This window comes from Musa acuminata, chromosome BXJ3-3 (assembly GCF_036884655.1).
Source record: "Musa acuminata AAA Group cultivar baxijiao chromosome BXJ3-3, Cavendish_Baxijiao_AAA, whole genome shotgun sequence".
Classification (NCBI taxonomy): domain Eukaryota; kingdom Viridiplantae; phylum Streptophyta; class Magnoliopsida; order Zingiberales; family Musaceae; genus Musa; species Musa acuminata.
Window position 1 is genome coordinate 11,931,321 of NC_088351.1, and position 17,441 is coordinate 11,948,761.

Consider the following 17,441-nt stretch of genomic DNA (forward strand, 5'->3'; position numbering starts at 1 on the left):
CGATCAAGTCAGCGATGTGGAGGGGATCTTGGATGAAGAGGTGCCTCTGTGTGTTTTTTGTCTGTGTCTGTCCGTCCCCCCCCCCCCCTCCCCCCCCCCCCCGTTCGTTTGGCCTTTGATGGCGTCTGACATTGCCATTGGAGTTGCGTGGAGAACCGAACTGCCACAGGGTATGGGCAAGCCTCTGTCATCGTCCTCCTTTGCCTCGGCCGAGCACGCGGGGTCAGACGATGAAGTCGATGTTTGGGAGCAGGTGACATTGGCGCACATCGAGTCGACGTTAATGCCCTCTTCCTCGGGCAGAGTGTCGTCCAAGCGTGGCTGACGTCGTGGCTCATCATGTCACCATTTTTACCCTTATCATATTCCCCCCCCCCGAAAGGAGCTATGCATCGGTTGTTGTAAAAGGGGAGTCTGATGCATGGCTTCTGACTTCAGGTGGGCTGGGCGCGCAGACGCGGTCTCGGGGAGCATGGAGCCGAGGAGCACGATGCAGGCGGGCTGGCCGCGCAGGTGTGTCTCGGAGGGCACGGAGCCGAGGAGCACGACGCAGGCAGGCTGGCCGCGCAAGTGTGGTCTCGGGGGGGCATGGCCGAGGAGCACAACTCAATCGGGAAGCCGAGCAGAGGTCGTGGTCTCAGACAACGTGCAACCGAGGAGCACGACGCAAGCGGGCAGGCCGCGCAAGCGTGGTCTCGGGCAACGTGTAACCGAGGAGCACGACGGAGGCTGCGCAGGTGTGGTCTCGGGTAACACGCAGCCGAGGAGCACGACGCAGGCGGGCTGGCCGCGCAGGCATGGTCCCGGGCGACATGTAGCCGAGGAGCATAACTCGGTCGGGCAAGCCGAGCAGAGGTGGACTCGGGATCCCTCGACTCAGGCGGATAGGCCGCGTTGAGGTGGACTTGGGCAAACTGCGACCGAGGGACACGGCTTAGGCGAGTGGGCCGCGCTGAGGTGGACTCGGGCAATCTACAACCGAGCCATGCGAATGCAAAAAAGGGGGTTAGGCCGAAGCTAACCGTGAGCCAAGAGGCAGTCATGTAGACACGGGGCCTTCGCTCGGAAGAGACTGAGGCAGGGGCTAGATTCCTTGCACTAGGGCTACACCGGATAGCGACCGTGGGTGCTCGACCTCTGCTGTCGAAAGTCGCTGCTCCTCCTCACGGCTACCCAGGCCTCCGCCGCGATGTACTGATTAGCCCGCTGGAGCACATCTGGCACCGTGGTGGGGGGTCGCTCCACGAGGGACCAAAGGAATCTGGAAGGTCGCAAGCCTCTCATAAACGCCTGCACTAACAGAGAGGGATGAGCGTTTGGCCACCCCCGAAGTTGTGTTGTAAAGCGATTCACAAAATGGGAGAGGGGCTCGTCCTCCCTTTGGTTGAGTTCGAGGAGCAGCGCAACGGACGGCTTTGGTTGAGCATAGGCTAGGAAGTTGAGCTCGAAGTCTTTGACGAGCTGATCGAAGGAAGCGATTGTCCTGGTCTTCAAGCCGCTGTACCATGTGCGGGCCGGCCCCCTCAGAGTCGTTGGGAACACCCTGCACATCAAGGCATCAGAAGTCCCATATAGCGCCATCTAGGCGCGAAAAGCGGCTACATGGTCCGCTGAGTCAACGGCGCCGTCGTAGGCGTCCAGCGAAGGGAGCCGGAAATGCGGTGGAATCACTTGATCTTGTATCTCGGGGGCGAACGGGGACCCTTGGTGTTTGTCTGCCCCGAGCTCTCCCTTTGACCTGAGAACCTCCTGTTGTACTTCGTCAAGTCGTTGACTAACAAGGCTCAACTGGGCTCGCAGGGCGTTCGTTGAGTCCACAGATAGCGCCTTAGGCTCAGGGTGACTCGTCGTATCTTCCGCCTCTCGATTCCCGGGCTAGGCTATTGGGTTCCGAGGCGAAGCGGGGAGCTCGGGAAATGGTGCACGAGTCCGGGTGGGGGCCCCCTGCTGCTGCAAAGGCCAGGTCATATGCGGGGGCGTCGATTGGGAGACGAGTGGGATGATAGTCTGCACCACGCCCATCAGAGCTTGAACTTGATGAGCGAGGTCATGAAAGGCCTCGGGCGATACCGGCGAAGGGACGCTCGGAGCGCCCTCGGGCGGAAGCAGATCCATGTTGTCGAATAAACGCCAGTAGCGTTCCGAGGTTGCGGGGAGGTCGTCAGGCTGCGGCCCGTCACGCAAGGGGTGCTCGGCCTGCACCCCTGTTAAGAACGATCCCTCGGCAGGGAGTTCGTCGGGGTCGGTCTGAGGATCTCTCGACATTCGGGCCCTCCTTCTAGCGCCAATTTGTTGTGGGAAACAACTTTTTTAGCCGTGGCCTCGGGGTCGACGCGGCTCGGTTCGGGGGTCCGAATGATGGGGATCTCGCACGGCGTCCCTCGAGGTCTCCCAGTGGCTGATTGCGGTGTTCTGGTCGGGACGTCGCGTCGGGGGGGGGGGGGGGGGAGGGCGGGGGAAGCTTCGCCGCAGTGCCGGGAAGAGGCAACCCCGTTCTCGCACCTGCACACAGGTCGGGCCGGAAGCTCGGCCCGACCCCTCCGACGATGAAGTCAGCGATGTGGAGGGGATCTTGGATGAAGAGGTGCCTCTGTGTGTTTTTTGTCTGTGTCCGTCCTCCCCCCTCCCCCCCCCCGTTCGTTTAGAACTCTGGGGTATTTATAGGTAAGTTTAGTGTTACCTGATGTGCTTGCCTGCAGGAGCAGGACCGTACCTCTGATGGCGTCTGACATTGCCATTGGGGTTGCGTGGAGAACCGAACTGCCGCAGGGTATGGGCGAGCCTCGGTCGTCGTCCTCCTCTACCTCGGCCAAGTCGATGTCTGGGAGCGGGTGACGTTGGCGCACATCGAGTCGGCGTTAATGCCCTCTTCCTCGGGCAGAGTGTCGTCCAGGCGTGGCTGATGTCGTGGCGCATCATGTCACCATTTTTACCCTTATCATATTCCCGCTGCATGTTTGACCCGTGATCTTGTCGAACGATTGCTTCTCCTTATACAACTGTATGTGATGCTACTGCTCGGTCCGACGTGAGTTATAGCTTCGGTGAGGCACGACACGTTGTGGGTATAAATTAGGTCAAAAATCGCTAAAAATTTTGTCAAAGAAGATTTTCTAATTTTTTTTGCATAAATATAGTTTTTAGTATTTATTTTTTTAATTTCAATTCAAAAATAGTGTGATAGTGTAACTCATGTTCATCTGAATTCTAAAATATCAAAATTTTTATCAAACCTTTGAAATGACTACTGATGCAAAAATTCTCACAAAATTCTGGATAAATAAATGGTCACATTTTCTATTTTTTGGATATTTACAAGTCCTATTCTCAGTTAATTTAGTTCTTAAAAAGCTAAAGTCTTTCCAACTTTTTTTTATCAGATCACAATGAAATTATAAATTTTAAATTTCATGAAACCATAAAATTATCTGAATGGCCACTTTTTTTTATTTTTGAGCTTTTAAATCATATATTTTCACTTAATTCAGTTTTTTAAAATATTAAAATTTCCTCTTTTTTATTTTTGTTTTGATTAATTAAAACTGATTAAATTTATAGCAGCAGAATGTGTTTACAATTCCAACTTACCATATACGGCAATAGATGTATCACAGAATTTCCAAAGTATAAAATACCAGCAACAACACATTCAAGGCTTCTTCTGTACTTGACACTCATCCTGTCGATGGTAAGCTCAAGACATCACATTAGCAACCAGCAAAATCTTCCATTGATGAACTTCTCTTCCTTGATAATTCATATTTAATGAGGAGTACAATGGAAAAATATCCACAAAAATTATTTATTTTTTATTTATCCCATACGCTCCGGGGAGGTGAACAATATATCCTGATAAAATAGAATGAATAGACAAAATACAAGTCAGGATTGACAAGATGCAAGCACCATTATTTTCTTACATCCTAGAACACCTCCCACTAATGAAGCAATTATATACAAAATTCAGATCACAGGCTGAACGATTCGCCGGTTACAACCCTAGTCATGGAGAAGAGGGTTTCGTCGCCTGGTGTCTGGTTCAGAATAGATATCACTGGTTCCACCGTTGGATCTTCCCACTCCAAGAGGGATTCACAAAGCCAAGACCTGCAGCGTTTTCGGGAGAATCTTGCATGAGCTCTTCGAATCATCCTATGTTACGTCTGAAGCATGTCATGTCCAGCCGTAATTGATTGCTTCCTGGTGTAGCACACAAGTTCTTCATCATTTTCAAAAAAAGTTCCATGTTAGTGGCTGATTTGGCATTTTGCTTAAAAATAATAAACCATGTTCTCAACCTGTATTCTATACATCAAGCTAGCTTAATAATTACAATCAGGGAAAAAAAAAAAAAAACAGGGACAAGAGTCATGATCGGATGTACAGAGTATGACCATTCCCTTTCAAACTACAAGCAGCTCTACTCCTATTGTTTCTAAATTAAAAAGAAAACAATCCATAGGACTCCTAAACATGTAGAAACAAGGCTGACCAATATATGTCACTAGATCACTCCAAATATGATCAGGCAACTCTTGCTAAAGATGTAAAGGTTATCGAAGTCAATAAACAATTATCCGCAGAAACAGAGTCAAAAAGGACATTTAACAATCTAGCTCCAAATTATGGACTGAACTCAATCACCTTATAAACAATGGTATCAATCAGATTTATAGCAAAGACAAAAAAATGGTTAACTGTGTTAGCTGATAATGAGACTAGAATATTTGTGATCCATCTATCCAATCCGCTTAGCTGTCTATAATGATATTGTTTCTGACAGAGCACCACACAGTTTCCTTTCTTTTCCCTTTATTTTGTTGCTTTCAGTCAATATGCAATTCAACCACTTTGATACTAGCATTAACAAATTGAGTCCAATTCAAAGGCTAGGTTATAGCAATAATTTTAATTCAAGTATTATGCAGAAACTTCAAATTCTGACTACATATGTTTGTTCTAACTGAACAAAAACAGGTCAAAGATTAATTTATCGAAAAGATACTGATCAGATATCCCATTTCTCGTGACAACTTCAACAGAATAGTAGAGACAAATAAGATCATGAATCCACTTCAAGCAACAACTTATAAAGAGAAAACAGTGCACAAAGAAGACCTTACATTTCCATTAAGTGGAATAAGACTGCTGAGAAGATCATCATTTACCGAGACGGTCCAAAGAGGCATCTGTGTCATCGACCCCGGAAGTTGGTTCATTGTTGCAGACATCACATCTACTCTGTAGAATGAATGGTGATGCTTATCAAACAATCATGAGGCAAGCATATAAGCCCTGGTAAGATAAAGGGCCAAAAAACAAGCAGTATTCTACCTATTCTCGATTGTTGAGATGTTATTTCTGATGTAATGAAATAAATTAATATTCTCTTCTATCTGCAATTGACAATATGCTTAGTAAGATTAGCATCCAAGAATGACCATTAAGATATACTAAAAATGGAAAAGTAACAACCATCAAGAATTTGCCCATATACAATTTCATCATAACCACTTATTCACCATCAACAAGTATGAACCATCAAGAACTAAAGTTTATCAACAAATTGGCAGCATCATAAGTTCATAATTGCTTATCATATGAAAAATTTGCAACAGTTCCATGCAAATATTACAAACTCCTCAAACTTCTGCATATCCTTTGTCAAACCTCTTAATTTTATCACAACTGTTTTAGCCAGAGACCAATATGCCTCGTCCATTGGCATTTACCACAAATTCTAATATTCCACCAACATTATCTAAAATAATATGCCTCGTGAACTGGGACATCCTTTTTAAATTAGGCTTCACTCAGCCCAAAAGCAACTTGTTCTCTGCTGATCCCTCAATTGCACACATTTCCTTGAAGTACTTATTAAGTTATTAGTACTATAAATGCATCATCAAGCTAAACATTTTCAAACCATTATTCTAACTATTTCAATAAGTTATGACCAAATCTATTTCAGATCAAGCCTACTATAACTTAAACTGCTAAGAAAAAAAAATTCAAAATTCTCTCATACCAGAAAGAAGCAGAATGACCGAAAAAAAATCTCAGATCTTATTTCTTTGGCAGTTCATTTTGTTCAGCCGCTTTAAATATTCCCATAAAAATATAATGACTCAAAACCTCAGTCATAGAAAAAATACAAAAGGATATTAGATAGCAGACCATGCCTCCCTCAAGATTTCTTGCAATGTCTTTCAGAAATCTTCCATTTTCATCCAAAAGGCACCTCATTTCTGCATCCGACGTGGCAACTATAAGCTAAACAAACAGAAGAAATGGCATGATGCCACTAACAATATACATGAGATAACAAGCAGTTAAAGTTAATGAAAAAGTAAAGATAGTCATCATGGATAAAAAAGTAAAGACCCAAACAATGCTTGAAGAAAATTTTCATACATTATGAGACTCCCTAGCCCACAAGAAAAATGCTTATGGAGGTTTTGAACTCCTAATTTACATAATACTTATTCTAATTTGCATAGTCCACTCAAGCCCTTTATAGCAAAACTTTTTGTGAGTGAGAAGGAACCACAAGATGTTACCAATTACAACAAATTTGAATATAAAACAATAGAAAGAACGCTCAAGTCCTTTGCATAAGACTTGTTCTAATTTGCATACTCCACTCAAGTCCTTTGCAAAATTAAAATAAACTCTCCTAATTTGCATAATACTTATTCTAATTCGCATAGTCCACTCAAGTCCTCTGAGAACAAGAAAGAATTTTAGAAATTTTCAAAAGATACCATGAGTGGCAGAAGTGGTAATTGTCCATACATAGGGACCTGGAGATGTTCAAATATGTATTATTTTAAAAAAGCACACAGACAAATTACATAAAGATCAAACACTTATTCTCTAAAGACAATAACATAGGGTGGTCATCGAGTTGGGTAGGGTTGGGTTGTACCAAGTCAGGTTGAGATGGAAGGCTAAGAACACAGTGCTGTCTCATACCTAACTTGGTCTCACCAATATGTCGAGATTTCTTAACATTAATCAAACCCATATACAAACCTGTATATTTAGTGGGTGGGATCAGTTGGAGTAGACAAGGGTTAAATTAAAAAATGCGGTTCAGACTCAACAGCTTTTGCTTGTTTTAAAGAAAAATACAATTTGGTCCAGACTGGGTCTTATTAACTTATGATCAAGGTAACATCTGCTTGGCAACCCACCCCAGCCATGAAACTAGATCATGAATCCTTCCTAGATAAGGACACAACCCATGAACTCAAATGGGTCAAATAAAAAGAAAAACATAGGCCAGATCAGATGAGTTCAGATTAAGATTAACATCTCTGGATACACCTGTTTGAATGCCTTCCTTCCTTCTTTTTCCACATGACAAAATCTCCAAGGCTGACAATCTCTCATGATTCAAATCCATCCATTGAGACCCATACATCTCATCATCAATCAGGTCATACCTACCATCAACTCCACTAGCCCTGGCAACGCATTTGCAATTTGAAGCACCTCAAGTGATCTCATCACTTCACTCCAACAGTAAGTTGTTCTACAGCCCAGAAAAGGTAAATAATAAAATTTTCCTTTTTGCCCTTTTGCCTGATTATAAAATTAAAATATTCTTTGAAAGTTCATAAATGCATTTAGCTTTCTAGTTTTTTTTCAACATTGTTGAGCATGACAACAATGAAAGGTACACTTGGTCATTCCCCATGTTGACAAGGTATGGCATGCTACACATACCATGTTGGCATAGGACATGTAAGGTTACGTCCCACTAAATAACAATCTATAAAACAAACCAAGCTGTAAGTTATTCAACGGCTGACAACAGGTAAATAAATTTTTTTTCCCCTTTGCCATGATTATAGAATTAAAATATTCTTCGAAAGTTAATTAATGCAATTAGCTTTCTATTTTCTTTTCAACATTGTTGAGCATGACAACAATGAAAGGTACACTTGATCATTCCCCATTTTGGCATGGTATGGCATGCTACACATACCATGTTCGCATAGGACAAGGTTAAGTCCCACTAAATAACAATCTATAAAACAAACCACTAGCAAGACCCATGATAAATTGCACCATGATTCCATAATGATGGAACATTTTCTGGCAGATCTACTCCATAAACTATGTAACATATCGGCTTTTAAATACTATAATAACTTCTCCAATTGAAAGATATCCTCAAACATTGATAACGCAAACATTCACAGAGTACACAGTGACTCAAAACTAATTCCAGCAATATCTCTTCCCAAAAAGACCACTTCCGACTACAGTTCCACATTTACTCGTGTCAGAAATCCTATCTTCAAAACGACCCATGCTTCACTAAATCACCCTCAGCTCAATCAAACAATTGGCTGAAAATCACATCAATTTGTAACATCACCTGCAAAAAGGAGAATCCCTGCAACTAAACTGCCATCATATTTTATGAGACTATGAAAATTACATCACAATGAAGCATGATCCCATTCCCTGAGAATACGCAGTCAGACAATTCTCTCAGATTAGTGAATTTAATTAATCTTCTTTTTCAATATATCTAATGTTCTATCAGAAAGAGTTGAGGAAGGCCAAATTCCATATCAAAGCCAAGAAAGACTCAATACAGATCTGTAACTATTATGATAGTTTATTATTATGCTCAAATATTTTCATGATACCACCAATGATTCTTTTGTAAAATAAGGAAGCTCTACCAACAAATGAGTATTTAAATTAACAGTAATTCTCTCAAAAAGATTTGGAGACTCAAATCCCTGTGGGTTTGTTTCCACTTGTTCAACAAGCACAGAATTTTGGCCACCCTAAAAAAGATTTGGCAACTCAAAGTCATGTTCATTTTCTTTCTTTTGTTTGGTGTTTTAGAGATTAAGGAGTTATTCTGCATACCAGTGACTAATTTATCCACCTCTAGTTTGCACTTTGCAGCAACTGCTGACATTTATAAACTCATTACCAAACAGTAATATTCATGGTTGATTTAGCTTGACCATGCCTGATATGGATGGATATGTGGAACTCCATATCAAGGTCTGTTATACCGAAACATACCGCCCATACCGGGTGGTACGTACCGGTCCGACAAGTTACCGGCACGTGGACCGCTCAGTACCACTATAGTGCTACAGTATTATACTGTAGCACTACTATAGTATGAAAAAGTATAAAATTATTTGGTACACCAGGGTGTACCGCTCGGTACGCCCTGATGTACCACCCGGTACACCGGTACCATATCGTACCGAGCCCAGGTCGAAATGCCGGCACGGTACGGTACGACGAACCTTGCTCCATATTGTCATCTTTTAGATCACTTATGTTGTGTCTAATCTTAAATGACAAAGCTAGATATAAACATTTTACAGTAAAAGAGTTTTAAATGAATTTCGCAAACTAGACGTTCTTCATTGACATAACATCATCATCAGAAAAGATGCACATCGGAAATTCTGGATGAATTTACTGAAACAGAGGGAGGTAGTCAATAAACCCAAAGGACTTCCATGAATATTCACTATAGAAGTAAACATAAGCATAAATGCATATCGTACAAGGTGGAAATCATCAACATCAAAAAAAGATTCTATGAGTGATTGAAGATAAACGAGGAATAGTCACATTAAGGATTCTCACACCTATTTTGTGTCAAAAATTATTTTCTTAAAGCTTTGGTAAGATATCTCAGTATTGCACCAACCTTCAGATGGAAGCTGATCATGGATGTTCTTATGATTCATGATAAATGAAATAGGAGCCATACAAATATTTGCTGTTGAAGGAGAACCCACCATCTGATCCTAAAACATCATCAGAACAAAGATAATCAAGATAGAATCCCATTAAAGGAATTAACAAGGTAAGATTTTCTTTAACAATGAATCATAGATTCATTAGCTTAATCCTGAAACTGCAATCTCATTATATTACATCAGCCAGCAAAGCAAAAACATTTAGGAGGGTAATTAATGAGAAATTGGATGCATATAAAATTCATATGCCAACAGAATAGGTCCCACATGACTCACATTGCAGAAAATTCTTTTACCAAGTCCCAATGCAAACTGAGAAAGGTGATACAGGAATTTCTGTACTAACTTTCTTAAAATATAATCAAAATAAAAAAAGAATTTGTTCACAAGATGAATGAAGCAGTAAGTATGCAAAAAAACCACAAGAACAAATTCAAGGTTACCTTCATTTCTTTCATCTTTTTTGCTGCATAATATTCTTCCATCTTCCTCCGTTTGCCATTTTCCTTATTCTGCAAGAGAAACTAATGTATTGAAATGCATGTAAAAGATAAATCAAAGGTTTCTTCACATTATTTTAGCACTTAAAATACTTTACACTATCATCGGGTCTGATAAATTTTATAACCCTGCCAATTCGTTTAAAAACCTGAGCTGGAAGGAAAGGTGGTCAACCAACATTTATCAGCATAAAAGTAGACCCTGTGTTGGAACCTGGCTTTGTCCCATTTTCTATAATATTTATCCAATGTTTATTTCATCCACATGTAAGCCTTTGTGCAAAGACCATATACTTTCGGTTTGCACTGTAATCCTAAGCTTATTCACATGCAAGTCTATGGATCATTCATTAGGCATGCTCAAAAGAGGGATGTTAGAGCTTAAAAATAAAGCTCACCCTGTTAGACTAAGTAGTGCACATCAATCTCCTACAAGCAGTCTGTTCAGCTATCTAGAATATTGGAGACTGTTGCATGCTGGACATCCTTCACAAAGACTGATATTAGTGAACTGCAAGAGGCCCAGTCACAATAAATTCTAGTTGACCTTAATAAAATGATGAGCTGGGCAGGTGTGTTTTCTAAAGGCTCGAGTTTATAGTACCAATCAATCAAACATATCTACAATTTTTTCACAGGATATTTTGCCTGATAAGCAGTTACTATTTGTCACCTATAGTACCAATCAATCAAACATATCTACAATTTTTTCACAGGATATTTTGCCTGATAAGCAGTTACTATTTGTCACCATATTCCTTTTAGGTTTATTACATAAAGAAACCAGAAAAAAATAGTTTGTATGTCCCTAGAAGAGCATTAAGTACAAAGGAAAGCCTAGTGCATGACAGCATGTAGCTCTCAATCAAGACAAGGTCAGGCAAGAGTCAGATGCACACTATGTACCATTCATCACAATATCACATCCATGCATAAATTTCAAAAATTGATGAGTTAGCGTGCGATTGGAATAATGTACACATGACGGGATGCAAACTTCTCATAGAGAAGATTCTATAATCATGAAGGACAAGTATAATAAAAAATACCCCTCCAAATAAAATATAAAACAAAATGATGGCTATGTTTGATGATGAAGACCATCGATTGCATACATTGTGATACACAATACTTTCATATGTGAAGCATAATGAAGTGACCAAGTAAGACAAGCATGCTTTCCACTAGGTTAGTTTCACACTAAGCACCAAAGTCATAATCCAGACTCTAAACAAATGTGAGATCTTATAATTTCATAATCCTAGAAGTTTCAACAAGAGAGGTCTTTCTCCCCTCTTTTCACATCACTAATTCTAAGTGTCACACTTCATTTCATCAATGTCTTTATAGGCTCCTTGGAACATGTCTATCCCACCTTATAAGGCTTCCCTCATTATGTCCATAGTCAAAGATAACTTTAATTGTTCTTGAGTATAGGCATTTCTTCCTTTTATATTCTGGTAATTGCTCTTGGTCATCTTAAGCCCCCACATCTTCATCTTGGCAGCAGTATTCTTTTGTATATATTTAATCAGAAAACATTATTATATATGTAGAGCATAACTTTATCACTTCAACATCATAATATACTAGCAAAATTCTGCTAAACCAGTTGGAGCAAGATATGACCAAAATCTTTTAGTCTCAACAGGTCCATTCAATGCCAACAAGCTTGGTCTATAGCGGCACACCACATATACCTAACACGTTGAACATTCTGTGCCATGTTATAGGTGTAGCTCTTGTGCATGCTACTAAGCTGGCTTCATGGTGTTTTGTTATTTGGGTTGCCACTTGCATCCAGTCACTTGGTTGTTTAAATTACATTCAATAAGATATTTGGTCCTACTAAATCATTAACCATACATGCAATCCGATGAAAATTAGTGTAGGTAGAAAACTGGAAAGTTATGAACTGTTGACATACTCATTGTCGCCGAATGCAATTGTTCTTTGGTGTTTTGATTGAATGGATTTTATTTGTATTAAGTTGGTTTACTTCAACAAAATTAAATAGCATGCAAAACCCAGATTATGGGTCCAAGGGAGGTAGGGTGATTCTAGTAACTATGGTGCCCCTATTATTTCCTATGATATAAAAGAAGATATGTGAAGAAAGCACTTAACATTGTTGTTAATAATAAAAGACAGTTACAACCTTGAAATATTGCTCTAATAATAATAGCAATTTAGTGTATTATAACAACTCTGTGATATGATGCAATTAAACCCTGAAAATATTGTCAAAAAAAGCTGATGTTGCTTCTAGACAATTACGTATAAACTTCCAGTTAATATAACAAGCACAAAATTAAAGCTGAAAAACCATATAAAATCATAGCAAGTGAAAAACTCACAATCATCCACTGACACCTCAGTGCAACATCTCTTATAGTCTTCTGAGGCAGCATAGCAGCTATCTTGGCATACTTCCGTATATTTGGTTCATTAGCATATCTGTCTTCCACAAACAAGTAAATTAATACTGGAAATAAAAAACAAGAAGGCAAAGCAGTAAACACAAGGTGATATACGGGCAGTACAAAGAAAAGCATAAAAAGACAAATCAGCAAAAACTTACAAGCATAAGTCAATCTGTTAGGAGATTATGATTTATATTCAATGCCCAATCATTGCAGAAACATGTGAGTATCAAACAAGTCATTTATAACATGAGAACCGTTTTGAACAGGTCAAGACTTCATGCAAAAAACTCATAAAGGCATATACCGTCTGTGAAGGAATATCCAAAACCAAATCAATTAAAAGATAAATAGAAAAAAGGGCAGCCCGGTTCAAAAGGCTTTGCAAATCACTTGAAAGATATATGTAACAGAATTTCCAAGGCATCCCCGTAGAAAATAAGAAAGGGAGAAGATGAAGAAGAAATCTTTTTAAAAGTTCCCCTACTAACCCAATTGTCATCTGAAATTTTTTTCTTCTATGATCTACAATAATCAATCATCCATCCTCACGCTATAAAGACGAAAAAAATGTTGAAGGAAACTTTGAATTGTGGAGCCAACATAATGAAGATAACAGTACATACTTGAGAAGGCCTATGCTCAACATATCCACTTCTTCCGAAGACCAATATGCAGGTGAGCCTGAGACATGTGTGAACCTCGGTTTTGGTTCACGAAGAACAGATCCTGCAGGGTACCGAGATTGAGTCACAGTATCCATATGATTGGTCATGCAAGAGGCAGCAGATGGAACCATGATGCTGTTCCCAGGAATCACCCCCATTAAGCTATCTGTTGCACCTGAGCGGAAAGAAACCATGCGAGGATGATGGAAAGAAGAAGGCGTGTTTGCTTGGTGAGAACCCATGTTAGAATCAGCCGCCATCTTACACCAACTATTCACGCTGACGGCACCAAGTTATCACGGCCTATCAGAAATTACTCAGCCTCAAACAACCTAAACGAACAGGTGATCACTGTCCTGGTTCATTATCAAAGAATCAGCGAGATCAAGCTTCTGGTAGGGTCGATTTCCAATACTGGACGGGCCAAAAATCTATGTTGCCAACAACTCGAATTGTCACTGCACCTGAGATCGAATCCCTCGTAGATGCGAAAAAAGCAACCTTTCCTGCAAATTTACAATGAAGTCAGTTAACTTCAGCAGACGAGTTTTATTAATGGTGAGTCCCAAATTCAAATTCCAAAACCTATGAGGTTTCACAGACCAACCGACCCAAAAACCCATAGATTCAATCTTCACTGCAACACCCACCGAGAACCTCCAAAATTCGCAATCCCGAAGCACATCAAACCGATTAAGAAGCCAAGAAAGGAATCTGTTTTCATTCATCACATTGATGAAAACCTTGACCTCGACCAACCAGCTTCCCAAAACCACATCAAGAAGCCGAAATCCCCCGACGTACGTCAAACTAAGCCGAGAAAATCCCCAGAAAAGGAAAAAAAAGGGGGGGGAAATTAAGGAATAAGCGAAAAACATAACAGAATGGCAACTTTCGATTACTCACCTGCCTCCAGCACATTCCGGTGGCTGTTCGTCCTCCTCGAGGGGGCAGAGAGAAGGAAAGCTTTGCAAGAATCGAAACTTTTTTTCTTTCTACTCTTTCTCCTCCTCTCCGGTGGGAAAGTAAAGGAAAATTCCCTCCTTTTGCTGAGCGCAGAGATCGACAACAACGGATCTTTGGATTTCAAAAGCAGGGGATACGAATCCCGACACCAGAATTAGATGCCGATACCTTCTCCTGGCTCGCGAACCACCCTTTTCCGGTCACCTCTTTCTCGTCGATTCTCTCGATCACTAGTATTTCTCCGCTCTCCCATTCTCGTTTTCGACTCCGGCCCCTCCGATCGTTCGCGCTCCTTCTCCTGCTCCCGAGATAAGATTTCTGGCAATCGGCGAAGTGCCCATCCCGTTCCACTTCCACGCCTCGCCTACTTTAGTCCATGACGCGGACCGCAATCGCCCCTCAATTCGCGATTTAATCACGAAAAAACCGTAATTTGGCGGCAAACCCTCCGAGCTCCACGGGAAAACGTGGCGAATCACTCACCCTCCGATCCGGTCGCTTCTTAGAGACGAGGCCTCGCGGGTGGGATCTGACGGTCAAGATCGCCCGATACGGATCGCCGAGGGGCACCATTCCGCTGCGCGTCGCCAACAAATACGCGATTACCGTACGGTCAAAACAGATTTTAAATTTGCGTCACGAATTAGGAGTGGAAAAGGCTCGTCATACCCCCTGCACGTATGACACCCGATCGACCACATCCGGGCCTCGTGTGCGGCCCATTGCGGGCCCCACAGATTTTGTTGAATCGCGGAATGCACGTGAGCGACCGAAGGAAGAGTGGTCGTCGCTGCGAGGGGCGGGTGTGAAGCAGGGTTTGCGTAACGGTTTTCGTGATTGGAATCTCCGGGCGCAGGGATCCGACGGCCACGAGGGTCGTGATAGAGAAAAGGACGGAAACGCCGGATATTTGAACTCCACTACGCCGTCACCACTTCCGCGAAAGACCACTCGGATCCGCTACAAGTGGCAGCGGACCAAACGAGGCCACGGTCTTCGCTCCGACGCGGGCCGAGCCTGACGAGACCATTCGACGGCTGGGCTCCGCGATTCCATTGTGAATCGCGTACAATAAGGAGAAGACAACGGCGCGGCGCGGAACACGTGGAGGAAGGCTAGTGGCAGAAAATGGCGGCAGAAAGGGCGTGACAATAATATATCACCCACCGCGAGTGGAAACCACCAGTTTTCCTCAAAAAATAAAATAATAATAATAACAATAACAATAACAATAACAATAATAAAAAGTAAAAGACTCAAAAATAGGAGACTCGTGACCCACTAAATGCTGCTGCCCAAAAAGGGCCGAGTTGTTGAATCGGTGATATGCTTGGCACGAGTATTTTTCAGCCTTAAAATTAAAATGTTTGTCCTCGTGGAATTCAAATTTTGATAGTTCCCCCTTGGCAGAGATAAATTTATACCGATTTGATCCAAATATTTACGAATTCATATTTCCTCTTTTGCTAGATGCTCTCTCGAGTATTTAAATTTACAAGTAAAGAATTAAAAGAACAAACCAAAAAAGAATTACTTTTACCAAATTATAAACCTCTTTTTTCCTGCTGGTAATGGATGTATTTTTCCAATTACTTTACGATAGATATACCCTTATCTCGTTGCATGTGTACATACATGTAAAAGAATTTTGTTGTAGGACGCGTAGCTGATGGGCCGTTATCTATCGACTATTATTCATTTGTTATTGTTATTATCATTATCGGAAAGAAGAAGAAGAAGAAAAGATACATATTGCACTACAAATGCTCGGATCCAAAGGACGACGGATGGATGGATATATTTCATTTCAACATGCAAACCAACTCGGATCGCACATGGAGCAGATCGACCTGATTAAAGATGTAAAGCAGAAATCACTAAAAGCGAGTGCCACTGAAGACGAGTTAAATCATAGGAAAAAGGAAATGGACGGACGATGACAAACTCTCGGGGGTGGGGAAAGGGTTAGTCGGAGTGGATGGAGTAAGTGGCCACGAGCCATGCAGCCACCACAGCTGACTCATCTTCCACACACACACACACACACATACGCTCCCTGTCGTTTAATATGCACGTATCTTTTTAAAGGCTGCTGTCCTCACATTTATTTATTCCTTGACTGCAAGCAAATCCGTCTCCCCATGCACTTCTTCCATGATTCAAAGATCAAGCGGACAAGCACTGCCCTCATCTCATCCTTTCTTCCCTGCTGATGGATGCTTTCCGATGGTCGCGCATCATCGATCCGCTTTCTTTAACTCTTAACCGTTGATTAAGACCTTATTCAATTTTGATAGTATATCTACGAATCTCTAAGACCTTATTCGATTCTATTTCCATTTCTAATCTAAAAACAAGTTAGGGGTATTATGATTGTTTTCCGCGATGATTGATCCAAAATCGAATCTAATTATAGTATACATGAGGCCTGATAACATATCTTCTATTTACTTTTTTTTTTTCATTGATATCGATGATCCTTTCTTACTTGAGATCTAATCTAGCCCATTCATGAATTCGCATCGTTATGTCATCTAACCTCATTTACATATAGTATTTTTCTACTTCAATTTTTCACGGTGTTCCAGCTACGTGGACCCTAATACCAATTATTATGACTCTATTAATCATTTTTAAGTAATCCAACCTCCGAGCCAAATTAATAATAGTTTACCATCAAAATTTTATAATTTAATTTAATTTTTATTCCACTCCCTACTCGAGGATTAAACTAGGGGTCTGGTGCTAGCATTTATTTTTTGATCATACTATAAGATTATATGACTCTATCTAATTATGTTTGATATATTATTGATATAATTGGATTCTGATTACGATTATCAGTCAATATAAAAGAAAGTCTAATTATAATAAGATTTATTATGAGATATCTTAATGGGAGGGATTCTTTTAATTACTTATCTTAAACTCTCTATTCTCACATATAAATAGACAATACATTATGGGTTATACATATGAAAAATATAATATGTGGATATGCAAATACGAGATGCGGATACCTCACATATATGATTCAGAAATTATAAATTTTCTCTTATTTTTTTAGTCACGTGAATTGAGAGATTATAGATCTTATCTCATATCTCATTTCTCTCAAAATCCATCAAT

General features: G+C 41.1%; 1 protein-coding gene across 5 annotated transcripts; it reads right to left on the reverse strand.

Moving 5' to 3' along the window:
* Nucleotides 1-3,786: 3,786 nt before the first annotated feature.
* LOC103977307 (uncharacterized) lies at nucleotides 3,787-14,669 on the reverse strand. 5 transcript variants are annotated; one of them, XM_018822840.2, is made up of 10 exons: nucleotides 14,253-14,669; nucleotides 13,958-14,156; nucleotides 13,305-13,852; nucleotides 12,613-12,712; nucleotides 10,199-10,267; nucleotides 9,704-9,803; nucleotides 6,178-6,248; nucleotides 5,335-5,396; nucleotides 5,124-5,241; nucleotides 3,787-4,219 (listed from the first exon to the last, which is right to left on the reverse strand). In XM_018822840.2, exons 3-10 carry the CDS (start codon nucleotides 13,604-13,606, stop codon nucleotides 4,148-4,150), a joined length of 894 nt encoding a protein of 297 aa, XP_018678385.2. In that variant the 5' UTR covers nucleotides 13,607-13,852; nucleotides 13,958-14,156; nucleotides 14,253-14,669; the 3' UTR covers nucleotides 3,787-4,147. The 5 variants fall into 5 exon arrangements, with proteins under 5 accessions (XP_018678385.2, XP_009391066.2, XP_009391064.2 ...); XM_009392791.3 differs by lacking the exon at nucleotides 13,958-14,156 and having other exon boundaries at nucleotides 3,787-4,200; nucleotides 14,253-14,668; XM_009392789.3 differs by lacking the exon at nucleotides 13,958-14,156 and having other exon boundaries at nucleotides 14,253-14,668.
* Between the last annotated feature and the right edge of the window lie 2,772 nt (nucleotides 14,670-17,441).